Source organism: Eubalaena glacialis, chromosome 9, assembly GCF_028564815.1.
Source record: "Eubalaena glacialis isolate mEubGla1 chromosome 9, mEubGla1.1.hap2.+ XY, whole genome shotgun sequence".
Classification (NCBI taxonomy): domain Eukaryota; kingdom Metazoa; phylum Chordata; class Mammalia; order Artiodactyla; family Balaenidae; genus Eubalaena; species Eubalaena glacialis.
Window position 1 is genome coordinate 1,481,178 of NC_083724.1, and position 27,955 is coordinate 1,509,132.

General features: G+C 64.4%; 3 protein-coding genes across 7 annotated transcripts; 2 read left to right on the top strand and 1 right to left on the bottom strand.

Annotated features, from left to right (window-relative positions):
- Nucleotides 1-938: 938 nt before the first annotated feature.
- TMEM210 (transmembrane protein 210) lies at nucleotides 939-1,964 on the top strand. The gene is made up of 4 exons (XM_061200819.1): nucleotides 939-1,026; nucleotides 1,190-1,325; nucleotides 1,540-1,569; nucleotides 1,736-1,964. The coding sequence occupies exons 1-4, from the start codon at nucleotides 939-941 to the stop codon at nucleotides 1,962-1,964; spliced, it is 483 nt and encodes a 160-aa protein (XP_061056802.1).
- Nucleotides 1,965-2,495: 531 nt separating this feature from the next.
- On the top strand, nucleotides 2,496-4,014 carry LRRC26 (leucine rich repeat containing 26). The gene is given in 2 exon segments (XM_061200851.1): nucleotides 2,496-3,591; nucleotides 3,666-4,014. Coding segments are annotated over 2 exon segments (1,398 nt in total). The 3' UTR covers nucleotides 3,968-4,014.
- Nucleotides 4,015-4,907: 893 nt separating this feature from the next.
- On the bottom strand, nucleotides 4,908-26,845 carry GRIN1 (glutamate ionotropic receptor NMDA type subunit 1). Of its 5 annotated transcripts, XM_061200852.1 has the most exons (21): nucleotides 26,588-26,845; nucleotides 24,280-24,414; nucleotides 21,594-21,770; nucleotides 19,444-19,506; nucleotides 18,571-18,671; nucleotides 15,466-15,587; nucleotides 15,221-15,395; nucleotides 13,982-14,126; nucleotides 13,801-13,884; nucleotides 11,227-11,368; nucleotides 11,012-11,139; nucleotides 10,628-10,792; nucleotides 10,434-10,552; nucleotides 10,198-10,310; nucleotides 9,962-10,110; nucleotides 9,691-9,848; nucleotides 9,295-9,456; nucleotides 8,984-9,093; nucleotides 8,732-8,877; nucleotides 7,410-7,520; nucleotides 4,908-4,976 (listed from the first exon to the last, which is right to left on the bottom strand). In XM_061200852.1, exons 1-21 carry the CDS (start codon nucleotides 26,843-26,845, stop codon nucleotides 4,908-4,910), a joined length of 2,832 nt encoding a protein of 943 aa, XP_061056835.1. The 5 variants fall into 5 exon arrangements, with proteins under 5 accessions (XP_061056835.1, XP_061056837.1, XP_061056839.1 ...); XM_061200854.1 differs by lacking the exon at nucleotides 7,410-7,520; XM_061200853.1 differs by lacking the exons at nucleotides 4,908-4,976; nucleotides 19,444-19,506 and adding an exon at nucleotides 5,226-5,342.
- Between the last annotated feature and the right edge of the window lie 1,110 nt (nucleotides 26,846-27,955).

Sequence of the window (27,955 nt, forward strand, 5' to 3'; positions counted from 1 at the left end):
ATGAGTGTGGTAAAACCCAGCGTCTCAGGTCATAGGATCACTCAACAGGCGTAGAGGTGTGCCAGGAGCTGCCACCAGGAGGGGGCACCTGCGTGAGGGTCAGGGAGGTCCCCAGTGACCAGGGGTTGGCTGCGGCCCAGCGGGGCGCTCCCCACCCCCAGTGCCCTGTGGGGTTAGCCGTGGCAGGGGGCAGGTATCTGCTCCTGCTGCCTGGGTTTGCTCGGCAGGTCCTTAGGGGAGGAGGCTGAGGTTAACCCCAGCCGTGCCAGCCTCCTGTGGACAGCGCTTGCCTGGTCTGCGAGAGGCTGCACAGGGGACAGACTGCGGCGGTGGCCGTGAGCTCTAACTGTAATGACACACTTACGCCAGAGCCCCAGACGCTGTCTGCAGCCATTTCGGAGCCACCTGCTCCTCGAGGGTGTTGGGCGAGACACTGCCGGGGCCCGTGTGGGGCGGCGGGTGTGTGTCCACCCCCGGGCCTCCCTTGGTCCCTGCTTGTTCCAGTCTTGGGGGGAGGGTGGTGACATCAGTCAGCTGGAGCCCAGGCCCCACCTAAGCTGCCGCAGCCCTTACCCTGACAGAGAAACTGAGGCCCGGGCTTGCCCACTGTGGACCTCTCTGGGTTTCCAGGCCGCTGCCTCTGCGACCCCAGGGGCCCAAGTGCAGCCGCTGCCCCTTTGCCGTGGAGCGCGCTCCTTCCAAGACCACGGCAGCCCCACCGCTGCCCCTGCCTCAGATCTGGCCAGGGCACTCTGGAGTGACTCCCAGGCCCCGGCCGCCCTACCTGCCCTACCCTGGGGCTGCCTGCCCAGGGCTCCTAGAAGCCCAGCGCCCAAGGGCGGTGAAGCCCAAGGCGAGGCCCTGCCCCCACCCTCCCTGCCTCACAGCTCCATTGTGAGGTCAGCGCCTTCCGATGAGTTCTGTCCAGAGGCGTGGACATGGCCCCCTGTCCCCAGCCTGACTCCTGCCTGGTTGGCAGCCCCCTCGGCCTGATATGTTTGTCCCTTTTGCTCATCCCTGCTGCAGGTGCCGCCTCCTGTTCCCCAACCCTGTCCCCAGCCAGGGCCCCTCCCTGGTCCAGGCAGGCCAGGCGCACCCGTGTCCTTCTGGTGGCTGCCGGGGGTGGGAGGGCGGGCTTGGGGGTCACCCACGGGGAGGTGACGACAGCCCCTTGGCCCTGTCTCTGCAGCTAGAACCTACTGCGAGTGTAGCTTCGGCCTCAGCCGCGAGGCCCTCATTGCCCTGCTGGTGGTGCTGGCGGGCATCAGCGCCAGCTGCTTCTGCGCTCTCATCATCGTGGCGGTTGGCGTCATTCGAGCCAAGGGGTGCGTGAGCCCCAGGGCCAGGGCCAGGGCCAGGGCGGGCGGGTGAGGGCTGCGGGGTGAGGCTGTACCCCTGGGCCCTTGGTCTCGATGGGCGAGGTCACCAGGGACTTGGGAATGGAGTCTCCCAGAATGGGATGGAGAGAAGTGTGGGGAGCACCGCTGGGCTCCTGGAGGCCAGACTCACGCCTTACCTTTGTTCCCCCCCGCCCCTCAGTGAAACATGCCCCGGACACATGGACAACAGGTGAGTGACCCCAGTGGAGGACCCCCAGGGCGAGCTGTGCCCCTGCTCCCCGAGCCCCCCGGGAGGTGTGGTTCACAGACACGGCAGGAGCCTTGGCTGGTTGAGGCCTCATGAGCCCATGCTGATGGCCGCCTGCAGCTAGCCTGACCTGGACCACGCTGTGCAGGTTGGTGGGGCACTTCGGGGCTCAGGAAGATCACATGGACCTGCACGCGGTGCATGTGGAGTCCCACCTCATGGCCCCTGAAATGGAGGTCTCCATGATGCCGCCCCTGGAAGATCATGGCCTCACGACCATCACTGTGGACTCGACCCTAGCAGAGCTGCCCCCCCAACCCCCACCGCCTGAGAAGGGCTTTGGGCAGCTGGGGGAAGGGGAATTAAACAGTAGTTAGCGGGTCTGTGTTGTCTTCCCTGCTGGCCCCCCTCGAGCCCTTCTGCAGATGCATATTGGGGTGGGGGAGGGGTCTGTACCTACCTGTGTCACCTCCTGTCTCTTCAGTGGGGTGCCCAGTGCCCATGCTGGGCTCCCACTGTCCACCCTGCAGGGCAGGGAGCACACCCCTGGGGTTTCCACTTCCTGCCGTCGTGGCCCCAGCCCAGCTCCTCCCTGCATCTTCCTGCCGCTTTGTCCCATGAAGCAGGCAGCCCCCCCGCCCCCCGTGAGCCCCTGCCCATCCCACCCCCACCCCCACCCCCACCCCAAGAAAATGCCGGGACAGGACCTGCAACTCTGGTGAGTCCAGAGGGAGCAGCACGTGACAGGAGGACTTGGGCTGGTGCCCCTGCTCCACCCACACTGTCTCCTTGAAGTTCCGGCAGAGTCCTTGGTGGGCAGGGTGGGGCAGATGTGATGGCCTCCCCCTCCTCAGGTGTGCAGCCCTCCATCTACCTGGGTTCAGGCCCCCATCACGTGCGTGTGCCCCATGGGGATGGGACCATCCCTAGGTGGGGGCTCCTGTATATGTGCACTAGGATCACTCCGCTGAGAGGAGGCGGGTGGAGACTCGGGGGAGGAGCAGGGCTCGCTGGGTCCTGTTCCGTGTGTCGCAGCCATGAGTTCAGTGGGGGTGAGGCTGCGGGGGCGACGGTGTGGTCCAGTTGCCCAGGCCTCGCCCGGGTGCGGGGCGGTGGACCACACAGGTGAGGAGGGGGTGGCGTCTTGTCAGTGCTGCTGCTGGCGCAGAGCCAAGAGGAGCTCAGGGCTTCAGGACAGGTGGCTGGCAGTGCCGGGCGCTGGGTATGTGCCCAGCCTCCGCCCTAGGCGCGGGACCAGCCGTGGGACGGACGGGCTCCGGGGACGCCTGGGCAGCTGGCCTCCTACCGTTGCCCCCATGCGGAGGCCCTCCTTTCTCTCGCGGCGGCCGCCGCCGCTGTTCCTACTGCTGCTGTCGCTGTGGCCAGTCTGGATCCAGGCGCCCCCCGCAGCCGCCCCCTCGGCAACCCCCGCCTCGGCAACCTCGGGCGACCCGGACTGCCCCGAGGCGTGCGCGTGCGCGCCAGAGGGCCAGGCCAACTGCTCCGGGCTCGCGCTGCCCGCCGTGCCAGGGGGCCTGAGCCAGCGCGTGCGCGCGCTGCTGCTGGACCACAACCGCGTGCGTGCGCTGCCGCCCGGCGCCTTCGTGGGCGCTGGCGCGCTGCTACACCTGGACCTGCGCGAGAACGGACTGCGCTGGGTGCACGCGCGGGCCTTCTGGGGCCTGGACGCGCTGAAGCAGCTCGACCTCAGCGCCAACCAGCTGGAGGCGCTGGTGCCCGGCACCTTCGCTCCACTGCGCGCGCTTTGCGTCCTCTCGCTGGCCGGCAACCGGCTGGCGCGTCTAGAGCCCGCGGCGCTGGGCCCGCTCCCGCTGCTGCGCACGCTCAGCCTGCAGGACAACGAGCTGCCTGCGCTCGCGCCCGCGCTCCTGGCGGGCCTGCCCGCTCTCAACACGCTGCGGCTGCGCGGCAACCCCTGGGCCTGCGGCTGCGCGCTGCGCCCACTCTGCACCTGGCTGCGCAGGCACCCGCTGCCCGCGCCAGGTGAGCCCTCGGGGGCGCGGGCGGGGCGGGCCACTGCCGCCGCCGTCGCCTGACGCCGCTCCCGTGTCCCGCAGAGGCCGAGACGCTGATCTGCGTGTCGCCGGGGCGCCTGACGCTCAGCCCCTTGACCGCCTTCCCCGACGCCGCCTTCAGCCACTGCGCGCGGCCCCTTGCCGCGCGGGAACTGGCCGTGGTCTACGCGCTCGGGCCCGTCTCCTTCCTCGCTAGCCTGGCCGCCTGCCTGGCGCTGGGCTCCGTGCTCACCGCCTGCCGCACGCGCCGCCGCCGTGCCGCCGCCCGCCGCCCGCCGAGGAGTCTGCCGGATCCCGGTGCCGGCATGGCCTCGCCTGCGGCAGTCGCCGCCGCCCAAGCCTGAGGGGGCCGCGGCCGCCCTCGAACCTTCCCCCTATCCCCTGCCCTCCTTCACACTCCCTGCAGACGTCAACAAGCGACACAGATCGAAGTTTTCTTGACATTCCTTTCGGCATCACCACTGCACATACCGGGTGGGTGGGTGGGTGGGTGGGTGGGGGAGGGCGATGCGCGCCGGGCCCCTGGGGCGGAGGGGCAGCGCTCGGCGGCGCTCGGGCCGCAACGGGGGAAGGCACACGCCTGGACGCGGGAAGGGCTGGGCCTGTACAAGGTGGCGCGCGGGGCTGAGGACAGTCCCGAGCCAGCGTCCGGGGAAGCGCATCCTGGGCTGCGGGCCAGAGGAGGCGAAGAGAAGGCTCAGCCCTCACGGAGTCCGGAGAAGGGGGAGGCAGTGGGGAGCCCGAGCGCGCCCCTGGGAGGCGGCTGCCAGCTGGGGGGTCAGGGTCTGCAGTCCGGGAAGGGCAGGGCCAGCTCAGAGGATGGGGTCAAGCGGAGAAGGGGTGTGGGCAAGAAGGGAGAGGTGGGACAAGGCTGTGAGGTGCCGGCGCGGCGGGAGCGGGGGACCCAGCCAGCCGGGGCCAAGGGCCCCCATGGTGGCTCTGGTGGTGGCTGGGGAAGGATGGGGCTTCAGTCTCTGCTCCAAGCCCCTCTGCCCGGGGCCAAGTCAGCCCCTCTCCCCACTGCTCAGAGACCCCAGGGCCCTGCCTCTGCCGGAGCGCCCTGCGGCCCTGCCCAGCCAGCTCAGCTCTGACCCGTCCTCAGCAGCTCTGGCCCGAGCCTCAGTCCAGCAGGGGCTGCCCGCCAGGCAGCAGGGCAGACGGACGGACGGGAGGCCCAGGGTGGGCAGTCTCTGGCAGGTGGGCTTCCCTCAGGCCTTCCCGAGCAGCAGGACCCCTCAGTGTCCTTGGCCGGGCTAACTGGGCAGGTGGGCGCCTCCGGGGGCCTCACACCACGGTGCTGACCGAGGGATCTGAGAGGTTGAGCGGGCCCGTGATATCAGTGGGATGGTACTGCTGCAAAATAGAAATACACAGACAAGGCGCCCGTTAGCCCGACACTCAGGGGCATGCGCGGGGCCGGGACGGGTGGACCGGCCAGCCGGCCGACCGGCAGGCAGGCGGGCGCGGCCTGGGGGAGGCTGGGGGGTGCTCCTCCCCCTGACCCCGTCGTGCTCCGGGACTCTGCGTGGGCCGGGCCGCTGTCCCGTCCGTCTGTCTGTCTGTCTGCGGGGGAGGGGGGCAGAGGAGGGCGGGCAGGGCGTCTCAGCTCTCCCTATGACGGGCACACATCTGCAGCTGGCCCTCCTCCCTCTCAATAGCGCGTCGCGGCAGCACTGTGTCTTTTTGGTTTTGCAAAGCGCCGCGTCCACCCCCGGTGCTCTATAAATAAGAACCAACAATCAATACCCGCTGGCCCCGCCGGCCGCCAGGGACCCCAGCCCTGAGCGCCCAGTGCCGCCCTGGCCCAGACCAGCCACGGGACAGGGGCAGAGGATCTCAGCAGCCGGACTGACCCCACCCCTCCCGACAGAGCCCCCCACCCAGGCCTCCCTCCAAGCAGGCGCCCAGCCTGAAACGGTGGGAGCTAGGCTGCCCTCCCCCGCCCAGCCCCCAGCTTGCAGTGTCCCCAGTCACCCCTGCAGGGCAGGCCAGCCCCAGATGCCACGTGGCACCAGAGCTGGCCTGGAGGATGGTCCCTGGGGAGGCTCGGGCAAGGAGTCTGCTGGGAGCGTGTCCCTGGAAAGGCACCGTGAGGGTCTCTGAGCTGCACCTGGACCAGCTAAGGGGCCTGCATTTCTGCTCCAGGTCGGGATGGGGGGTGGGACTCAGTGATGCCCTCAGAAAATGGCCCATTGCCTGCGTGACTCTCGTGCTCCTCCTTTCAGCTGCGGGCCCCCAAAGCGCTGTCTGCTGGGTACCTTCTCCCCCCTCCCCCCGACTGCCCCACCCCTGCTCCTGTCTGATCCTCCTCTTCCTGCACCCCCTGGTGGGTCCCCTGGCTCAGGCTCCACCCACTTCCCGGGCCTGACAGCCCCAGGCCTGTGCTCCCAGCCCCACAGACCCTCCCTGCCCCCCGACCCTGTCTGTGCTGAGCTCTGGGAAGTGGAGCAGCCAGGCCTCACAGGCCCCTCTTGGGGCGTGCTGGTGGCTTCACCTGGGGCTCAGATGTCTCTGTGCTGAGCCCTGTCTGTGTCCTGTGTCTGCCCCTCTTCCCATGCACTGGGGGTGACGGCTGCAAATCCTGCTTCCTTCCACCTTGGAGTAGAAGACTGTGGGTGATGCTGCCCATGAATTAGGGGCTTCCTGCGGACCGGAGGCCAAACCAGCCCTGGCTGCAGGGAGGCCGCTGGGCTGAGGGCTGTGCTGGCTCTGGGCGGCCCCCTCCTCACCTGGGGATGCTCCTAGCAAGGCTGGGTCAGTCTGGGGGGGCCTTTGGTTTGAGCACGCACATCTGGGCCAGTGACAGGCTGCCCAAGGCAGAAGGGCAGGGAATTCTTGGCTCAGGTGCAAGGCCTGGCTCTGAAGGGGTGGGGGGTCAGGCGCTGAGGCACTGGTCTCCGTAGAGGCCTCCCCTTCCTGAGCCTCTGTCTAGGAGCCTCAGTGCCCACGGCTGGAGGCCACGGCTTTCAGGGCCACCTCCATCCGTTCTCAGATCCCTGGGTGCTGCCGGCACGCCTCCTGCAGGGCCCCTGCTCGGCCTGGGGTGGGAGCCGCCTCCTTTGGTCCCACCCATTCCCCACCTGACGTCCCCTGTGGCCAGGGGCCTGTACCAACTCCAGGCCCCAGCCGTCCACCCAGATGGAGCCAGGCCCGGCCCCCAGCCCCGGCCCACACAGAGACCACATGGAGGGAATGCAACAGGCATGGCTCTGGTGAGACACGTGAGACAGGTGTCTGGGTGGCAGGGCTGGCGGCCAGACAGATGGGCGGATGGGACATCACAGCCATCCCTCCATGGACGTCGCAGGGAGGGAGAGAGGGCGGTGGGCCTCTCTGGGAGAGGCTGGAGAAGCGGACGTAACAGAGAGGTGGTGCGGCCTCCTGACAGGTGAGGAGCCTGGGACAGGGTGATCCGGGCTCCCGGGGCCCTGGGCACAGCCCCGAGGCAGTGAGGCTGACTGGCTGACCAACAACATGACACGGCTTCAAGATGGCGCATGGCGTCATGGCATGGGTGGGGGGCAGACTAACGCAGAGACACACGGGGAAGAGGACCCGGTGAGGGCCAGCGGGAGAAAGGACCAAGAGAGAAAGATCTAGAGAGTCAGAGAGAGAAGACCTAGTGTGCTGGGCGAGTAGAGGTGAGGGCAGAAAGGCCACGGCAGTCAGAGGTGGGAGCGGGTGGGATGGCGAGGGAAGGGGGAGGGCACGCCTGATGCACGGGACACAGACACGGAGGGGCGAGATAAGAGTCGGAGACGTGGAACTGGGCGCTCTTCCCCTTACCGTGTCTTTGGAGGACCTACGTCTCTTGAAGCTGGAAGCCAGGGTGGAGGTGATAGCCCTAAATGTGGCTTTCTTTTTAGGGTCAGGCTCTGCTCTACCACTCTTTCTATCCTAAAATGAATATGTATAAGTGATTAGACGGCTAAGGGTGGCGGCCACACCTGCCCTCGCCTGCTCCTTGGGGGCTGCTGCCCGGCCTGGCTGGCCACTCGGGCCCTCACTCCGGCCTGCCTCCCTGTGCTGGATGGACCGACCAATGGTCGGACACTCGCAGGCGGCCTCTGCTCCTGCCCGGCTCTCGGGCCTGACCTCACTCATGCTGGGGCTGGGCTCGGGGGGTCCCATCTGGCTCTCTTCCTGGGAGGTCCGCCTGGCTCCCTGGCTCCGAGGTGCCCCTGGTTTAGGGGCGTCCCAAGGAGGAGGAGCCCTCCGAGCACGGGAGGAGTTGCCCCACAGGCCCCACCGGCCACTCTGACCCCTGAGGAAGCGCACCAAGATTCAGGAAGGGGCTGAGGGGCCGAAGGCAGGTGGCGAGATGCACTGGAGTGACAGAGAGACGGAGGCAGCTCCTGGGACCCTGGCCTCGGGTCTGATGGTCAGGATGGGCCCTGTGCCCGGCAGTGAGAGCAGCGGCCAGGTCCCAAGAGCAAGAGTGGGCAGATGAGAGGTGTGGGGTCCCAGCAACCCCATCGCCCCGGCCCTCCCTCCCTGCAACACCAGCTTCCTCCCAGGGCACAGGCTCCGGGGAGGTACCCAGAGAAAGAGAAGAGATGGGGCAGACTGGGGCTGGACTGTGGGGCACGAGCCCGTCCCAGGTGGGCTGTGGCCACCCCACGTGCAGCCTGTCCTCTGCTGGCCGCAACTTCCCACAGACACAGCCTGGGGTGCCAGGCAGGAGCAGCCGGCCAATTAAGACTGGAGTTATATGGAGCACAGGACACACCAGGGCAGCGGGGAAGGGGGCCCCCAGAGGGTGCCAAGGAGGGGTGCGGGGCGGCGAGGGCAGGATGCGTCTTGGACTCACATGCTACACCCAGGTGGGTCCCTGTCTTACCCTGCCTCAGTTTGCCTTCCTATGGAATGGGCGCCGGTGGGCGACTCTGGAGACAGAGGGGCCAGGCGGACGCTTGAAGCCCGGCTTTGCAGAGGCGGCCACCTGCGGGTGGCCCCCAGCAGCGCGGCCTTGGCTGTGGCTCCCAGCTCCAGTCCTTGCCACGCGGGCTCCTGGGAGCCAGAGCCAGCGCTTCGGCCTGCGGGGATGGAGGAGGGCCGGGGCCAGGCCGGGCCGTGGGCACCAGGCCTCGGAGGGTGGCCTGCCCTACCTGCAGGTTCTTTCTCCACACATTCACCGCTGCGAAGGCCAGCTGCATCTGCTTCCGGCGAGCGTCCTTGTGCCGCTTGTAGGCGATCTCGATGAAGATCAGGAAGATCCCAGCCACGATGCCCCCGGCCACCAGCATGAAGACCCCTGTGGGCCAAGACCCAGTGCCTCAGCTGTGGGCGGGCCAGGCAGCCGGCCCCCTGGGGAGTCTACGCAGTGTCAGCAGCGGTGTCGAGGGGCCATGGGGGCCCACCTGCCATGTTCTCGAAGGTGAGGGTAGCAGGGGCGTTGCTGCGCGAATCACACTCCTGGTACCGCACCCACGTCTTGTCCAGGTCTTCCATGAAGCCGTTCTCGTGGGACCTGGGCGGGCGGGGCATGTGAGCCGAGGCGGCCCGCGGAGGAGGCTGGGCCGGCACAGGCGGGGCGGGGCGGGGCGGGGCGGGGCGGGGCGGGGCGGGGCGGGGCACGGCAGGCGGGGTGCGTCGGGGGGCTGCGCTGGTGGGGGGAGGTGGTGTGCCTCGGGTGGGGCTCTTGGAGGGGGGCGGAGTGGGGCCGACTCACTTGAGGATGGACAGGGAGACGTTCTGCTTCCAGGGACTGTCCTTGCGCATGCCGATGCCAAAGCCTGAGCGGAAGAACAGCTCGCCGGTGGTCACCAGGTCGCACTTCTGCGAGGCCTCGAACTCCAGCACCGCCGAGTCCCAGATGAAGGCATGCAGCTTGCTGCGGGCAGGGGCAGGGTCACAGGGGCCCACACATTCGGGTCGCCCTGGCTCCCTTGCAATCCCTCCCGCCAGCCTGGCAACCTCCTGTCTATCCCCTTCCCGTGGTTCCCATCCAGCCTGGACACTCTGCCTTTGACTGGAAAGATGGACGCCCCCACTTGTCCCGCCAGCCTCTCACTCCTCCCGCCCGGTCCGCCGCCCCGCCCCACCCCGCCCCGCCCCGCCCCCTCACTTGTCCCGCACGGCCTGGATGGCCTCGGCCGCGCTCTCGTAGTTGTGCTTCTCCATGTGCCGGTACATGGTGCTCAGCTCCACCTGCCGCCGGAAGTAGATGTCCACGGAGCTCTGCTTCACCGTCGCGTAGATGAACTTGTCCGAAGGATTCCTCAGCTGCAGGGTCAGAGGGTCAGAGGGTCAGAGGGCCCGGCTCGCGGCTGCTCCCCGGCCCCACCCCAGGCAGCCGCTGACCTCACGCCCCCTCCCCCAGCCGGGCCGGGCCTCACTCGGGGGTCGTTGATGCCGGTGATGCGCTCCTCGGGCCGGTCCAGCACCAGGAAGGCCGCCAGGTTGGCAGTGTAGGAGGCCACGATGATCATGGCGAAGCCGGCCCACACCATGCCCAGGATGCGCGCCGAGAAGCTCCTGGGGGCGCCTGCGGGCAGAGGACGGTCAGCTCCCGGCGTGGGGGGGGGGTGAGGGCTGCGGAGCAGGGTGGGGCCCGGGCCGGGCGTGGCCTCACCTTCCCCGATGCCCGAGTTGAGCAGGACGCCCCAGGAGAACCACATGGCCGAGGACAGGGTCAGCGCGTCCTCCTCCTCCTCCTCGCTGTTCACTTTGAACCGGCCAAAGGGGCTGCGGGGGCGCAGAGGGCGGGCGGGAGAGGGCGGGAGAGGCAGCCCTGCCCCGCCCCTCGCCCGCCCCGCCCACCCCGCCCGCCCCGCAGGTAGAGGTGTCCGGCCCCCGGGCCGCGCTCACCTGAAGCGGTCCAGCAGGTACAGCATCACGGCCACCACATGCACTGACAGCCCCACCAGCAGCCAGAGCGTGCTCTGGAAGGGCTGCATGAACGAGTCCAGCGTGCTCCGGGGGATCTCCTGCGGGAGGACGGGCCGTCAGCGCCGCCCAGGCCCTCCCAGGACCCCACCCCACCCTGCTGGGCCCCTGCCCACCTTCTTGACCAGGATGGTCAGGCCCTGGTACTTGAAGGGCTTGGAGAACTCGATGTACTGTGCGCGCTCGTTGTTGATGGTCAGCGGCGCCACGATCATGTCCGCCTGCCCGCTGAGCAACTCGCCCATCATCCCGTTCCACTCCTTCTTATTGCTGTTGTTCACCTGTGGGGCGACACAGCCGCTGGGGACGCGGCCACCGCGGGCGGGCCTTGCTCCCCGGACCGGACAGGCTCCCGCCCTGACCCATCTCGGGGTCTTCCACTCCAGACCCCGCCCTGGCTCGAAGGCCCCGCCCACCCAGGCTCCACCCAGCCTGCAGACCCCGCCCTCCCGAGACCCTGACCCTAGCCAGACCGGGTCCACCTGGACTGGGTACCGTACCCGCTCCTGCGTGCCGAACTTGCCGTCCGCCACTAGGTGCACCTCGTAAGTGAAGTTCATGGTCCGCGCCAATTTGATGAGTAGGTCGATGCAGAAGCCATAGCAGCACTGAGGCACGGTGTGGCGTGCTGGGCGGAGGGGAGGGGCGGTAAGTGAGGGGCTCCCAGGTGCGCCGTCCCGCCCGCTCCGCGGCCCACGCCCCAGCCCGCACTCACGGCTGCCCGGCGACGTGTCGTTGGGTCCGGTGCAGATCACCTTCTTCACCGGATCCCCGTTCACGGTGAACTCCTCCTTGCACGTGCCGTCGCTCAGCGTGGGCTTGACATACACGAAGGGCTCCTGGTGGATCGTCACGATCTGGAGGGGAGGGGGACACCCAGCCTGGACCACCAGCCCTGGGCTGCCCTGGGGTGCTGTCCTCTTCTCAGCATCCAGACTCCCCTGGACACCCCCCCCCCCGCCCCGCCCCGCCCCCTGCAAATGCCCCACACTGCCCCCTCTGGAGCTTCAGGAAGTAGGTCGGCCTGCTGCCTGCAGGAGGGGCCCCAGACTCCCCAGTCGTGCCCAGGCCACCTCAGCGTTCAGAAGACGCCTGGCCTCCTGAAACACCGTGCCTGCTCTTGGCCACTTTCCTTTGGGTCTTGGCTTGCACATCACTAAAGTCTGCCCTGGGCCCCTTCTCTGACTTCTCAGGGCTGAGAAAACACCTGTCCCAGCCCAGAGCCTGCCCCCTGCCCCCACCCCTGCCATGAGGACAGGGGCATGTGCACTCAGAGCCTGCACAGGTCCGGGGACCCGCAGGGATTGCCCTTGTCTGGTGTTCCGGCCTCTCCTGGCCTCAGCCTCCCCTGCGGCGGGTCTTTGTCTGATCATCTATCCTTCCTCCCTTCCTCTTCCCCGCTGATGCCGCCCTCTCTGCCGAGGCCTCTTCAATCCAGGGGCTCCTTGGGGCTCATGCTGGGGAGCTCTCTCCTCTCTGTCCTTCAGGGGCCTGAAGCCTGGGGGTTCGGAGGACAGATACAGGCAAAGGGGGCTGAACCGAGCACGGCATGTGACGAGGGGTCCCAGGGGACGTGGGGTCGGTGTGAGAGGCCCCTTCTCCTCCAGGGCGGGCAGCCCCCGGCCTCAGCCTAGAGGGCAGGAGATTGGGAACCTCTGAAGGAGCTTATTTGCCTTTAAAACTTTCCTCATGGTTTTCTATTATGCAAGTAACATGCTCGTGCTTTTAAAAAATCAGTGAGGGGACTTCCCTGGTGGTCCAGTGGCTAAGACTCCACACTCCCAATGCAGGGGGCCCGGGTTCGATCCCTGGTCAGGGAACTAGATCCCACATGCTGCAACTAAGAGTTTGCATGCCGCAGCTAAAGATTCCACACACCACAACGAAGATCCTGCATGCTGCAACTAAAAAGAAAAAAAAAAAATCCCACATGCTGCAACTAAAGATTCCGCATGCTGCAATGAAGATCCCTCGTGCCGCAACTAAGACCTGGCTCAGTCAAATAAATAAATAAATATTAAAAAAAAAATCAGTGAGATGGGAGGGATAAATTGGGAGACTGGGATTGACATATACACACTACTATATATAAAATAGATAACTAATAAGAACCTACTGTATAGCACAGGGAAATCTACTCAATAACCTGTATATGGGAATAGAATCTAAAAAAGAGTGGATATATGTATATGTATAACTGATTCACTTTGCTGTACAGAAGAAACTAACACAACATTGTAAATCAACTATCCTCCAATATAAATTAATTAAAAAATAAACAATTTAGTGTCAAAAAAAATCAGTGAGACAAAAAAAAAGTTGTAAAAAGCCATCTGGCTCTCGAAGCCTGTGTGGGACCATCTGGCTGACTGTTTTGGCTGTTTTACACTCAGACTTTTCAATACCAGGTGTCTTTCCTGAGCGTTGGCTTTGGGAAAGTCCACTCTGCCCCTTGAGGGGGTGGTGACCTGTGGGCAGGTGCTGACAAAGAGGTCCAGGTGAGAGGCCATGGGGGAGCTATCTCAGAAAGCAGACAAGGTTGAGAGACACTTGAGGACCTGGGGGGGGGACACTGGGAGAAGCACAGTGCTTGAGGGTCCTTGCCTTTGGAGAGCTCAGGTACCACCCCGGTGCTGGTGTGGGTCAGTGTGGGAGGGACTCTGGGGAGAGCACCCTGGGATGAGCCCAGAGGAGCATGGAAGAGTCAGGCCAAGGAAGAGAAGCTGTGACGGATGAGGCCAACCGGGGAAGGGAGCTCCCAGAGGCCCAGGGAATCACGGAGGGGACGGCTGGCCACAGGGAATGCTGTAGGGAGACCGGGCTCAGAAGGACAGTGAGACCGAGTCACGGCAGGAGGCCAGGAAGGCTAAGCGTGGGGGGTTGGCTAGGACCACTTGGAGGTGTGATGAAGAGCATGGGGCCATCATCTCCAGGACTCAGGGCAGAGAGCACTGGAGCTGAAGTCCACCCATCTGCTCCCCTGTCCCCGACCAGCTCATCCCCAGGGGAGTCCTGGCCCACATGACTTCCCCAGATTTAGGTGGAGTTGGGTCAGAAGGGGTGCTGGGGAGAGCCCATGAGACGGGGGGCTGGTGGCTTCCTCTCCTCCCTCCACCCACTCTCCCTGCTGCCTCTGCAGTGCCAGGTGTGTGCAATGACAGAGGGTGCTGGTCCCGTCCCCGCTTCCTTTAGTCACTTTCATCGGCCTCACTGTCCCCTCCTCTGCACCCAAGGGGCAGGATGGAGTATACTGGGTGTGGAGGCTAGGGCAGGGTGGCGGGTCCCCCACCTTCAGCCTGGTGGACATCTGGTAACCTCGGGGCTTCTCTGTCTCTCCGCCTGGCCAGATGATTTTCCTGTCGTTGGGAATGACCTGGGGGTGGGAGTATGAGATGGAGGGTGGCCACGCAGGGGTCTTGGCCCCAGGACCCTAAGGCCCCAGCCCCCACCCCCTCATGACCCCCACCTACATGGGTGCCGTTGTAGATGCCCACTTGTACCAGCTTGCGGTTCTGCAGGTTCATGATGCTGTAGTTGGCAAACTTCCGGTCCCCATCCTCGTTGAATTCCACGCGGCCGGTCACGCCGTCTGCGTACTTGGAAGACATGAGCACTCTGGAGGGGGGCAGTGTGGGTTAGAATGATCAGGGATGCAGTTAGCCCCGCCCACTGTGAGTCAGGTGGACAGCACAGCTACGTCAGCCGAGCAACTCCTGGCCTCTAGACCCTGTTTTGAGGGCTTTCTGTGGGTTGGGTTGTTTGATTCTCATAGCAGCTGTCCTAGCTTTACAGATGAGGAGGCAGGACGCCAGGGAGGAGCAGTGGGCTGTTCACCAGCCAGTAGGGAGGAAGGGTTGGGGTCTTGTCTTCCTGAGTGTGCACGCCTGTGTGTGCGTGTGTGCGGTGTGTCTACTGGGCCATATATGTGTGCACACAAGATCTTTGTGTGGGGTGCAACCCTGTGCATGTACTTGTGGCACATGTGTGATGTGCCATGTGCCTCTCTGAACCTGTGTACACATGCATGTGCACGTGTGCACATATGCTGCCTGTATCTGCAGTTGTGTGTGTGCTCCTGTCGTGGGCCCCATGGACCATGGCTCTGCACATGCTACTTGGGGGTGGCGGTGTTGGTGATGGGCTGGGCCTCCCCACACTAGTGCTATGGTGTCCAGGGTTCTCTGAGTTAACTCCTGCCCTGCTGTGGCCATCCGCTTGGGTCTCCGGCCAACCCTGGCTCTCTACAGGCTTGGGTGCCATACCTGGATTCCTTGTCTGACCTCCTGGGCCCATGGACTCTCCCAGTCCCCACCTGAAGCAAGATCCTCCTCCCCAGGGCTGTTAGCCATCCTGGGGAGTGGGGTGGGGTCTCAGGGTGGGCAGCAGTGTTAAAAGGTGGGGGCAGGAGAAATGGAAGCAGCCGTGACTTCAGTGACATCCGAGTGTTGGAAATGGGGCAGATGATTATCATCGTGGAGATGGAGGTGAGGGTGGAGCGGGGGCGGGGAATAGAGGAGAAAACTGGGGAAGGTGGCAGTATCTATAGGATACAGCAGGCTGGGCTGGACCACCCTGTGAAGAGCGACTGTTCCCAACGCCGGAACGGTGGCCCGCCCACTTTAGGAGATCAGCCCGCTCACCTAGGAAGAGCGGCCCCACCCACCTCAGCCGAGTGGCCACGCCCACCTTAGACGAGAGGCCCCGCCCACCTCTTGAAGAGCGGCCCGGTCTTCCAGATGTTGGTGTTGCCCACGCAGCCCCGCGGCGGGTCGGTGATGTTCTCCTTCTCGAGAAGCTCGTGCACGGCCTGGGCCACCACCCCGACGGCATCGCTGATGTGGGCCGACTCGTTCTTGCCGTTGATGAGCTGCAGCCCGATGATGCCTGGGGCAAGCGTTGGCTTAGAGCCCGTGGGGGACCCCTGCCCACAGGGACCCTGGAGCCCAGCACTCACCGTCTGGGGCGTAGCGCAGGGCGTTCCCCGAGATCTCGCGCTCCCCCACCAGCCACACGTACCCCGAGCCGGTCATGTTCAGCATTGCGGCTGCGCGGTACACGGTGGCAGCGTCGTCCTCGCTGTGGGGCAGAGCGGGGTGACGGGCCAGGATTCCAGCCCTCCCCACCTGCGGCCGGCAGCGGCTGCTCCACATTCCCAGGTCCTCCTCCGCAGCATGGCCTACCCACGTGGCCTCTTCCCCAGCCCTGCCCCCCCCCAAGGGAGGTCTGGAGACACTGCAGAGATGGGGTGCGGCCGCCACCCCAAGCCTGCACTGCACCTGGGCCAGGAGATCCCCACAGAAGCGAGCGGGTGGGCCCAGACCCCCTGAGCTTCCCAGACATCTCTTGCTGGCCCGCTGCCCTTGGTGGGCAGGGTTTGGGTGACATGGGATGGTGATGGATCCTTACTGGTTGATAACGCGCTCACCAGGTACCAGGCACTATTCTGAATGCTTTTCATGGACCATCTTATTTAATTCTCACAACCTCCCTGTGAGACGGGCAGAAGTACTACCCCTGTGTCAGGAGGGGAAACTGTGGCACCCCGGGCACACAAGTGGTAAGTGACAGAGTCGGGTCTGTGCCTGGACTGTCCACCCCTGAGCCCATGCTCCTGCAACTTCCTGGACAAGCCATACCCCTCTGGTGCTCCATGCCTAAACTTGTGAACTGAGGGGCTGGGGGCTTTCTGGTTGGTCAGATGCTTCTGGGACTGAGAGCCAGGGAGCTGCCCTGAGCATCACAGCAGAAGCCACCGGAGAGAGATGAGGGCACCTGCTCTCCCTTTTGGAGTCTGCACAAGCAGCTGTGTTCTCTCTGCCACCCAGGGCTGGGGCCACTGGCAGGACACAGCACAGGCCTCGCCTTGCAGGCACACGTGGTCCTGAGTTTTTGGCGTGTCCTTACAAGTGAGCCTCTGTGGACCTGGTCCCCTAGGGCTGGGCTCTCTCTGGTCAGGACAAGGACCCTGGGCCTGGTGGCACTCCCACCTTCTGTCCCCTGTTGGTCCGAACTTGGTCCCAGATGGGCCTGGACCACGACAGGCACTTTGCTTCTCTAACGCATGGGCATCGGGGTACAAGGAGGTTGGGGAGATTGTCCGAGTGCTGGGTTATTTTCCCAAAGGCTGAGCCTGGAAACTAAGATGGCCCTAGGTTCCCTAAGGGGTCTGCCCCCAATTTTCTCAAGGAAGAAATGCAAATCTTCAGTGTTTGCTCTAAATGAGAACGCTACTGTTGGATGAAAGCAACACAAAATAGAGGTGCTCCAGGCAACATCCAGCCAAAATCGCCAGCAACACCAATTCGTGCGTGTCAGGGCACGGTGTGCCCCTGTCAGGGGTGCCCACAGAGCCTGGCGGAGAGGCCTGTCTGCTTGACATCATCCAGGTCTGTGACGTTGGACTTGGTGGGATTGAGCGCACACCTATGCTTGTGTCCGTGTAAATTGATATCTTCAGTAAAGCAGTTGCAGACAAAAGCCTGATCGGCCCGTCAAACTGTTTTATGGAAATAACTGATCCCAGTAAAGATAACTTCAGGAGGATTATTTAAAAAACAAAAGTTTTGGAAATAAATTAGAAACTCTGAAGCACTCTGTAGAAAACTGGTCAAAAATTAAGATTGGCTTAATGGGGTCTCTCCGCAAAACGCTCTCAACAGCCCTTGTGAGGGAGGGCAGCCAGAATGTGTCAGGTTGGGGGGCCAGGGTGAAGAAGACCTGCGTCTGCCCTGCCCAGGGGACCACCAGCTTCCCCGGGCTCTGGGAGCTGGGCGCGCTGGGCAGGCGGTTCTCCCTCTGTGGTGGGACTCTGGCCTCTCTTGCCCGAGGAGCCCCGGGTGTGAGGGGAGGGGTCCCTTCCCGCCTGACAATCCAGAGACCTTGCGTGGATTCAAGAGGTGGGCATGTGGCTGGCAAGTGCTGTGCCTTTGTGAACAGTAAGCATTGCTACACGTGTGGGGTTTGTGCATGTGTGTAGTATGTGGTGTGTATGTGGCATATGTACCTATGCACGGGAGCACTGCACTATGTGTGTCGGTGCGGAGCATGTACATGTGTGGTGTGTCTGCACACGTATCTAGGTGAGCATATGTCTGTGTGTGTTACATGTAGCAGCGTGCCCACGTATGCATAGGAATGTCCTGTGTGCACATGTGTACGGTGTGTATATGGCACATGCATGTGTGCTGGAGGGCATGGACACATGTTGCGTGCACACGTGTGTATACGGCATGTGCACATGTAGACAGTATGCGGGTGATGCGTGTTCATGTGTATGCGTGTGAGTGCCTGTGCTGTGTGTGCATGAGTGGAGGCGGTGGGCGTCAGTGCCTGCTAACTGCCTTCCAGCCCGAGGAGCCCTTGCTGGTCCCACCCTGCCCTCTGCCCAAGGACGGGGTGCACCTGGCTCTGTGCCAAAGGTTTGTTGCCTGAATGTGCAAACGGACACCTGCCCTGCCACCCAGGGTATTGCTGGCTCCCGCTGGCCGGCTGCAGGGTGACCCCTGCTGTTTTTCTCCACTCTGCTGGAGTCTGCAGAGCTTCTGGGACAGGCAGACAGTGGGGTGGGTCTCCCCAGGCTCTCCCATGTATGTCCCATGAGGCAGGGCTCTTCCTTTTCCTATTCCTGGTGGCCTGGCCTTTCCCTTCCCAGGAGGACACAGCCATTTGCAAAAAGGGAGATTTTTACTGGGGGCTCAGCCCCAAGGTTACGGTGGGGACCAGGCCCATCCAGCAGCAGCCTGGTTTTCGGTTCACCCTAAGTGGTTCCCCTCTCGTGCTGCTTAGTCCAACTGCCCCACCCCTTCAGCCCTAGGACTCCGGCCCTCTCCCTGCTGTGGGCCTTCCCCCGCAGGCTCACATGCAGACCCCACGTCACTTCCCCAGGCCCTCTCCCTGATCCAGCTCCCAGAGCCCCGTGTCACCCCATCTATCACCTGGGCCGCGTTTGCCTTCCTAAGGGCAGGGCCTTATCCCTCTCCCATCCCCGAGACCCAGTGTACATGTGCGAGGGGACCGTCCTTGGCAAGGACGCCAAAGCCCAAGACCAGCCTGGCCGCACCTGGCAGAGAGGACGATGACCCGAGCCTCCAGCTCCCGCGCCTCCATCAGCAGGGCCGTCACGTTCTTGGTCCCCGGGTCGAACTGCAGCACCTTCTCGGCCTGCGGTGTGAGCGGGAGGGTTAGCAGGTGGCCAGGGCGGGGGATGCAGCGCCTCAGGGGCCAGAGTCGAGCCGCAGCCGCTAGGAACCCCGAGGCAGCTCAGCTCCGCTAGGGCCGCCTCGGCCTGCGCCGGCCACCTGCACTGCCACCTGCCTTGCAGGCTCCTCGCCCGGCCGGCCGGGCTGGCCTCTCTCGTCCTTTCTTCAGCCTGCTCGCTCTCCTGCGCTCACTCTCTGCTCTCCGCGTCTCTCTCCACCTCTCACTCCTGGCCTCACTTTTGCACTGAGCATGCAAGCTGAAGTGGACCGAGACTCAGAAAGAGGCGTGCAGCGGACAGGAAACAGAAAAGAGTTTTGGAATGCAATCGGGAGCGGAGACTGGGCCGCCTTTTCCAAAACCACGGGAGGTCCTCTGGGGCCTGGTCCGCAGGCCCTGCAGGCGCAGCCCGGACCGCAGGCAGGGCAGGCGGGCAGGCGGGCTCCCTCCTGGGTTCCACGAGGAAGCCCTGGGGCGCCCGGAGATTCGCATGCACTTCCCAGAGAGCAGCTTCTCCTGCGGCCGTGCCTGTCCCTTGGCCCGGCGGGCGAGCTGCGGGGACCCGGCGGCCGGCACCTGCCCTCTCCTGCCTACGCTGCCTGCTCTCGACCTCGCTCTCCTCATTGCTCGGGCCTGCGGCGCGGCACGGCTGGGCCCACAGTAGCCCTCGCGGCCGAGGCGCCGGAGGCCGGGGCTCCCTAGTCGGTGGGTGGCGTGCACGTCCATGCATATATACCTTGGGTCCGCGCTTGTTGTCATAGGACAGTTGGTCGAGGTTTTCATAGTTCCTTTTTTTACTCTGATGAATAATGTGCACAGAGAAAATATGCAGACACAGAAGAAGATTATAAACGGTTGAAAATGACGGCGCTAAAGCAATCACACCACCTCCTCGGCACGTCTGCAGACGGGCACGTACCTGGAGCTCGCAAACACCTAGGCCCGGGGTGGGGCTGGGGGCCGGGGAGGTGCTGGGGGATGAGGGGGCGTGGGGGCCACCGAGGCTCCCTGCCACGGAGCTGCGCTCTTGGAAGCGGTCACGTTCGGGAGAAAGGGAGGCCCTGTCTGCGTCCAAGCCAAACGCGTCCCTTTGGGGTCCCATCCGCCCGCCCCCTGCCAGGCACCTGCTATGTGGTGCCAGCAGCACCCACCCCAGCCCCGTCAGTCCTGAATGGGGTGACGTCCCCTCCCCCAGCCCTGCCCCCACCCCCCACCCCTCCCAGCACCCCCTCTGCCTCTCTTAGAGGTCCAGCTGCTCTGCCCTCACTGACTGGTGTGTGATGGGCGCGCCTGTCAGCCCACGTGTGCGCTGGAGAGCAGGTGTGACAGGAGTTTGTGAGCACGTGTGCGTCTGTGGGCGCCTGCATGGCAGCATCAGCCTACGTTAGTCTGTGGTGGGTGGGAGTGAGGGCCAGTGCCGTCTGAGCATACGTGTGGCGCGTGCGCGTGTGCGAGCCCCCGGGCCGTGGAGGTGTGGAGGGTGCCTGCGAGTCTGTGGCAGGAGGGGCAGCGTGTGAGTGGATTGTCGTGGGAACAGCCGCGTGTGCCTGTGAGAGGGAGCATGTGTGGCTGGGCGTGCAGGGGTGTGCGTGAGTGTGCACTGGGCATGCGTGCAGCCGCAGGTGGGCACGCCAGGAGGTGACCTGCTTGCCTGGCGCTGGGTGCTGTCTCAGGAGGGGTGGGCCCCTGCGGTCCTGGTAGCCAGCCCTCCCTCCCAGACTCAGCCAGTCCCCCGCAGCAGGACCCCAGGACCCTCTGGGTCTGCCCTCTGGTTCACCCCCAGCTGGTGCCCTCTCTTCCCTTCGGGGCCTATGGCACCCTGGGGGACCCGGGTTGGCACTCAGCTTATTGAAGCCAACTCTGACTTCGCAGACAGCACATGCTCCCCGCCGCCCCTTGGTCTGGCCTCCCGGGGCCCTCCCCAGCCTGGGCCTCCCTCCCTCTCTGCCCAGCTTGGCCTCCACCCAACCCCGGGGGCCTTGGCCCGGGTGCTGCGCGCCCAGGGCTCCAGGCTGGGTGAAGGCGGGACCCCGGGCCTCCTCTGCTGAGCACCACCTCCTCAGGCTGGCAGTGGGGATGGGTGGCAGGGGGTGGGGGTCGCCTGGACCCCCAGAAACGCCACTCTGGTCTCTCCACAGCCCACACATGGGCGCCGGGCTGGGGTAGAACGGTCAGTTGGAGCCAGGTGTCTACTTGATCCCCAGGAGTCCAGAGCCCAGCCCCCATGGTGGGGGGGTGAGGAGGGGAAGGGCGCGGGGTTCCGTGGGGAGAGCGGGGGGCACGAAGAGGGGCAGGGCCCAGGCTGGGCTTGGGGGCGGCAGATGTCCGTGGGTGGGACTTTGGGGAGGGTGATGGGCAGCTGTGAGGTGAAGGGCTGCGGCGGAGGCACGAGGACAGGGCACGGGTCACAGCAGAGAAGGAACCGGGTCCTTTGTGGAGGGGACACGGTGAGTGGTGCCACCGCACTGAGGGGGCACCCTAGGGGAGGCCGCTGGGAGGGGGCGGTGTGGGGGGCAGAGGCAGCGCCCTAGGGAGTTTTGAGCCAAGGGCCTGTGTGGGCTGGGAAGCGCGCTGCGGACCGGGAGGGGAGGGGGAGGAGGGGAGGGGAGGGGGAGGAGGGGAGGGGAGGGGAGCGGGGGCGGGGCGGGGTGTTTGCGGAGCTCCAGGTGGTCCTGCCCTCGCCCCGCAGGGACTGACACGAAGGAGATTTCGACTAATGGCAAAAGCGAGTGAAATGAGCCGAGGACAGGCTGGGGCGGGCGCTCGCCAGACGTGGTGGTGCTGACCATGCACGATGGAAAGAGAAGGGTGTTCACACGGGCCACAGACACAGCGGCGGCTCGCCGGCTCCTGCTGCTGCTCGAGACACCCCGGCCCGGGCCTCACCTTGGACTCGCGCTCCTCCAGCAGTGTCTCCAGGCGCTTCTGCGCCGCCCGGCCCTCGTGGTCGTCGCTGACCAGGAGGATGATGTGGTTCCAGCTGTAGACGCGCATCATCTCGAACCAGACGCTCGACTGGTGGGAGTAGGGCGGCACGGTGCGCAGGAAGCTCAGGTGGATGCTCTGCGGGGCACGGGGTGGCTGAGGACGCGGGCGGGATCTCCGCCAGGGGGCGCGCGCGCGCGGGCCGGACGCTCCCCTCGCTGCTTGCAGACCCCGGACCCCGGGGGCCCCTCTTCCCTCACTCCTCCCTTCCCACCGCTGGCTTCTCTCCCCACCCCACATCATCTAATCTGAGAACCGGAGGCTCGGTTTGCCCAGCAGCACCCTGACTGAGACGGGCGGGGGGGCGGGGGCGGTCTGTGGAATTGTTCCTGGGGTGGTTCCCCTCCTTCCCTGCAGCCACCCGCTGCTGAGCTACTTGAGATCAGAAACTTCTCGCTGGCGTGCAGCATCTCAAAGATCCCCACTGGGTCTTTCCCAAATTTACATAACTAGTATTTAGAGGAAGTCTTCACTCTTGGGGCGAAATACTTCATCTCTTCACCAAGTCCAGGGGTTGTTGCTTGCTGACCCCGCCTTGCTTCTCTGAGTGCACTAACTGCCAGGGAGGGGATGGAGAAGGATCCTTCCACCTCAGCACAGGGCCTTTGGGTCTGCCCAGGGAGCAGTGTTCCTGGGAACCCACACTGATCCTGGGGTCCTCTGAGCCCTCCAGATCCTTCTTTCACCTGCTCCCTCTTTGTGCCTTGGAATCAGAGTGCAAGAATGCCCCTTTGCCTCTGTCTGTCATCCAGCAGGTGACATGGCTGCAAGGGGGTTGTGGTTGGGGTCCTGGACTGGCTCTGACCCAGGCCCTTCTGGTCCACGTGTTGGGCACAGATGGTCTGTGGGTTGTACTAGGAGTGGGGTCAAGGTGGAGCTCTAAGATTTGGTCTCTAGGTTTGCTCTCATGCTGGGCTTCAATCTGGATCTGGGGCGGGGGCATGTGATGGGCTGGCGTCCTGTTCTGGGAGAGGGATCCCCCCACCCCAGCCTCTCCTGTGCTCCACCGCCTGCTCTCCTCTGTAGAGGCATTGTTCTCCCATTTGCATGTGAGGGGCCTGGTGCCCAGAGAGGTGAAGGAGGCTGGAAGGCCTAGGGGGAGCCCTCCACTTCTCACGGCTGAGGGTTAAGTGCCTCTGAGCAGCTTGGGTGCCTCTGCTGTGTGCTGGGGTTTCCAGAGCCTCAGGAACGGGTGGCCGTCCTGGCCTCCACTGGCCTCCTCCCTTGTGGGCCGTCTCAGAGGACCCCTCACTCTGGCCTCGCTTTCCTATCGCCTCCAGAAGGACCCCTCCCTGACCTCCCCAGACACCCTGGGCCCGACTGAGATGACATCCGTGCCTTAGGCAGCGTTATCCAGGACTCGGGGCTCCCGGCAGGATGGATTTGGAGAAGATGGGGAGAGCTGGGAAGCCCCCAACAGCCCAGCCCTCTGGCCCCTCAGCTAAGGCACCAAGCTGGAGTGTCCTGACGAGCAGCCCCTCTGGGCCTGTCTGCAGGTGGCACCAGGCCTGGAGGGAGATGTGGAGCAGGCTGCCCCCCCAGCTGACCAGTCCTCCCAGAGCCGTGGGCAGACACTGCGGGAGGGCTGGGCAAAGTAGTGCAAGGTCCCCGCTGCTATGGGGGTGAGTTTCCTGCCAAACCGACTTGGTGACCTCTCGACTCTCCCAGCTGCTGCTCCACGACTGGGCGACTCCAGCCAGACCCCCAGCCCATGGGCCATGATACAGCCCTGAGGCCCGAAACCCCCAGGCCAGCCCCCCCAGCCACGAGCTGCCTCCTCTGTTCACCTGGAATCCTCTTCCAGCTGTGCCCTCTAGCGGGAGGTGCCGGTAACTACACCCTCACAGCGACCTGGTGTCCCAGCCACTTCTAGGCATTTCCTCCTCCTGGCGCCCCTTCCTCCAAAGTGCCCCGTCCCGCTGTCCAGGAAGCTGCCCTGTCTGTCCCTTCTTCTGGTCCACGACGGCCTCTGCTGCTTCCCGGGGCTTGCTACTGGCGCCTGTCACCTGTCAGTGGGCCGTGTGCCCGAGTGTGCGTGGGCATGAGTGTCAGTGTGTGAGTGTGGGCCTGAGTGTGTGATGGAGCGTGAGTGTGGGGGAGTGAACACGTTAGTTATGTGAGCACGCACATGAGCATGAATGTTTGAGTGGGTGATGGTGTGAGTATGCGTGTGAACGTCAGAGTGTGCGTAAGAGCGTGTGAGTGTCCCTGTGAATGTGTGTGACTGTGTGTGTGTAGGTGTGAGTGTATGGATTTGTTAGCATCTGTGAGTCTGTGTGACTGTGAGTTTGTGTGCTGTGAGTGTGTACTGGTGTGCCTGTGTGTGGGCGAGTTTGTGTGTCTCTGTGAGACTGTGAGTGTGTACCGGTGTGAGTTGTGAACGTGCCTCAGTGTATCACCCTGTTGCACCTGGAGCCCAGAGCCCATGGTCTGAGCCCCTCTGCCTGTGCCCCCCCATCCTGGCAAAGCACCTGCCCCCCACTCTCTCCCCCAGCAGCTGCTGGCGGCCCTGGGCTGCCGGAGCAAGCCACCGGGTCTGAACACGGGAGCAGAGCCGGCTGGGTCCCCGTCCAGTGGTCAGACTTACCTTGTCTGAGTAGATGGACATGCGGGTGGTCAGCCCCAGGACGGGGATGCGGTAGAAGCCGGCTGTGTAGGAGACGGGGGTGGGAGTGAAGTGGTCGTTGGGGGTAGGTGGGTGGCTAACTAGGATGGCGTAGACCTGTGGACACAGGGGACAGGGTCAGCTCGAGTGGGGAGCGGGGGACACTGCCCTGGAGCTGGATGTCCAGCAGCAGCAGAGGCTAAACGCAGAAGGCGGGGGGCGGGTAGTGTCGGGGGGACACCACCTGTGCTCACACAGCCCCAGGAGTGCAGGCCACCCAGCAGGGGGACCAGACCCCAGCCCCACCTTCTGAGTGTAAATGAGTCATAGGGATGAGGCAGAGGCAGAGCAGGACTCCTGGGACCAAGAAGACACACAGGGAGATGACAGACCCCTCCCCCCACCCCCTGTCTAGGGCCTCCCCTCTCGCCCCTCACCCTGGGGGGCTGCCCTGAGCTGTGTGGGGAGACCCTGAGAGGCAGGGCAAAGGCCAGTCCTTGGCATGTCCTGGGACCGTACATGCTGCCCCAGTGTGGGCTGGGGAGAACCACATCAAGCCCCCCACTGATCCTCATCCTGGGTCAGAGATGGACGGAGGCCAACACTCCAGAGATGGAGGGCAGCTCCAGAAGGTCTGCATCGAACATCACAGACTGAGCATTAGCGGGAGAAGCTGGGCAAGGAGCCGCCTAGAGGCCCGGGGCCCCTTGCTGGTGTCTTCCAGGGGCAGGCTGAACCCCGCTCGGTTTGAACAAGACCCAGTGCTGACTTGGGCACTGACCACATCCTCGAGGAAGCCTGGCCTTCCTGCCTGGACCAGTGGCTCAGCCCCCGAGGCAGGGAAACGGGGCAGATGGCTTGGCAGTTCCGTGCTGCCCTCACATTAGAAGGACCTGTCAGTCCCAATTCTGCCTTCCCATCTCTGAGCTACAGGACCACCTGCTTTTGCAAATGGGGCGGGGGTGCGCTGGCCCACGTGGTGGGGGCGATGGCTGCCGTGCCGGCACATGGCCCACGGCGTGTGACAGTGAGTGACAGCTGCTGCTGTCACCTTTGCTCCTGGCACTGGCTATTCCCTGGGAGAACAGTGCCCACAGACAGCAAAACTGTAAGTTGGAGGAGGGATCCCCAGAAAGGGCCATACCTGTTCTCCCTCCTTTGCCCCCCACCGTCTGCACCCAGAGGGGCCTGGTCAGTGTTTGCCTGAGCATGTGTGTGCAAGTGTGTGACCGTGCAGGTGCTCACAAGTGTGTGCTGGGTGTATGTGCGTATGCTGCGTGTCCCAACGTGTCTGTATGTGTATGTATGACTGAGCTTGTGTGAGCACGCGTGTTTGCATGTGTGGCACAGGAATGTGTGTGCTCATGGATATGCATGGGGGGTCGGCCTGTGTGTGAATGAGCGTGTGCAATTGACTGTGCAATTATGATGTGCATGAAGGGGTGCTAGTTTAAGTCTATGCATCTCTGTGCACAAACATGGATGAATGTGTGTGTACATGTGAGCGTGTGCGTCCATGGGTGTGGCGTGCCTGTCAGGTGAGTGTGTGTGAGCAGCACTTGGACCGGTGTCGGTCCCGCCTGTTACATAAAAGGCTGCATTGCAGTGATCCCGAGGCCTCATTGGGATTCAGCAGGCAGCGCAGCCCGGGGGCGGACAGCTCTTGACAGGCAAAATCCGGGAGTCGTGTCCTCCCCCGCAGCGCTGGCTGCCAGTGGCTGCCACGCTCTGCCCTGATACCTCTCACATACGCAGTCCCCGTTCCCACCCTGGAGAACACCCTGCTTCAACACCTGGGCCATTTCCCATCTCAGGCAGACCTGTGGACGGGGGAAGGGGAGGGAGGAAGGGAAGGAGATCTCCAAGCAGGAACAAAGATGGCCCCAGGCCCCATCCAGTTTAAAGCCCTGCAGTCCTGCATGTGGCTGGGACAGGCACCTCTCAGGCAGGCCCGGAATGCCCGCCCCCACCCTGACACACAGTGACCAGACAAACGGCCACATGTCTGCACACACCAGTCTGGACCTCGAGACCTGGAAACCCTGTGAGGACAAGCCCCGGTGGCAGGTGATTGATCTGGGGCTAAGATGGGGAACCGGCCAACACTGGTGTTTAGCTGCTAGTGAGACCAGCCCCCTGGGTCCTCTCTCAAGGGGAGGGAGAGGGCTAGGAAAGGATGGAATGAAACTGGGACAGGGGGAGGGATGGCGGGTGAAGGAGGGAGGATGGTGGGGAGGCGGTGGGGGAGGGGCAGGAGCTGGCACAGGGTGAGCCCTGGGGGTGCTGGCACCTGGCTGGAGATGAGGTCTTCGCACACCGACAAGGCCATCTGGATGGCGTTGGGCTTGTGGGTGACGGAGGTGGCATTGAGCTGGATCTTCCAGGAGCCATGCCGCTTGTTGGCCTGGTTCACAGCCTCGCGGAACATCTGCTCGTGCTTCCGCGTGCTCAGCACCGCGCCGATGTTGACGATCTTGGGGTCGCAGGCGGCACGGGCGAAGGAGCAGGAGAAAAGCAGGGCGAGTGTCAGCAGGCGCATGGTGCTCATGGGCTCCGGGCAGCGCCCTGGCTCTGGGCAGCGCGAACGCGGGGCTCTCGGCGCATCCCCAGAGGGACGCCCCGGCCGTCCTGCGCGCGCCCGATCCCGCAGGCTGAGGGCGCCACGTCTCCCCCGGGAGCCTTAGTCCTGGGATGTCTGCACCGAGCAGGTGGCACCGAGCCTTCGGCCGGCCGGGCGGTCCCGGGTGCGCGTGGGTTCCGGGCGCTCTGTTCCAGGCGGCTGGCGCTGTCCGCGGTGCTGAAGCGGGTCTCGGCGCCGCTCCGGGTGCCCCGCGCCGAAAGGACCCGGCGGCGGCAGCTGCTCTGCGGGCTTCGCTTGTCCCGGTCCCGACGCTGCGGCGGCTGCGGCGACTGCGGAGCGCCGAGCGGGACCAACGTCTCCTACCCCTCCCGCCGCCCCCGCTTCCCAACACGGAGCCGGAGCGGGGGCGCCTCCCGCGCCAGAGTGTGCGCCTGCGTTCGTGCCAGCATTTTTCAGAGCGCGCGCGAGCGGGGGACGCCTGTGTGCGCGTGTGTGCGGGCGTGTGTGCGCGCGTGTGTGCAGGGGTCGCTGAGACAGTGACCTGGGCTGTCTCGACCCTGCAGGGAGCCGAGTTTGGAGAGGTTAGAGGGGTTCGCGTCACTGCGTGCAGCCTTGCGTGTCCTTTAACATAACCGAATGTGTCGTGCCAGTTTGTGTGTGTGCGCACACGCGCGTGCACGAGTCCTCACCCACAGTCAGTGATATTTCGGGGCCTGACTCTGCTGGCTGGAAACCAAGGCGTGTGGAGAGGCCCTAAACCATGCCTCTGGGAGAGGGACGGTGGCGACCTCTTCTCCAGAAGGCTCAAAAACGGGGGAGAGACCTCATCTGCCTGGCCATGTGACTTGGACTCCCCCCAGAGGGTTAAGAAGAATAGAAGGGGTGACAGTGGCCGTCCCTTGTTGAGCTGGATCTTCCAGGAGAGTCTGAGGGTCTGAACCAAACCAGCTGTGGAGAGACCATGGCCAGAGGGAGTCGTCTCTGCAGCAGATGGGACTAAGGTTAGACATCAGGAAGCACTCGCTGATGCCAGGATAGACATCCCATACATATCCCCTGTTTCCACTCTCCTCCCCT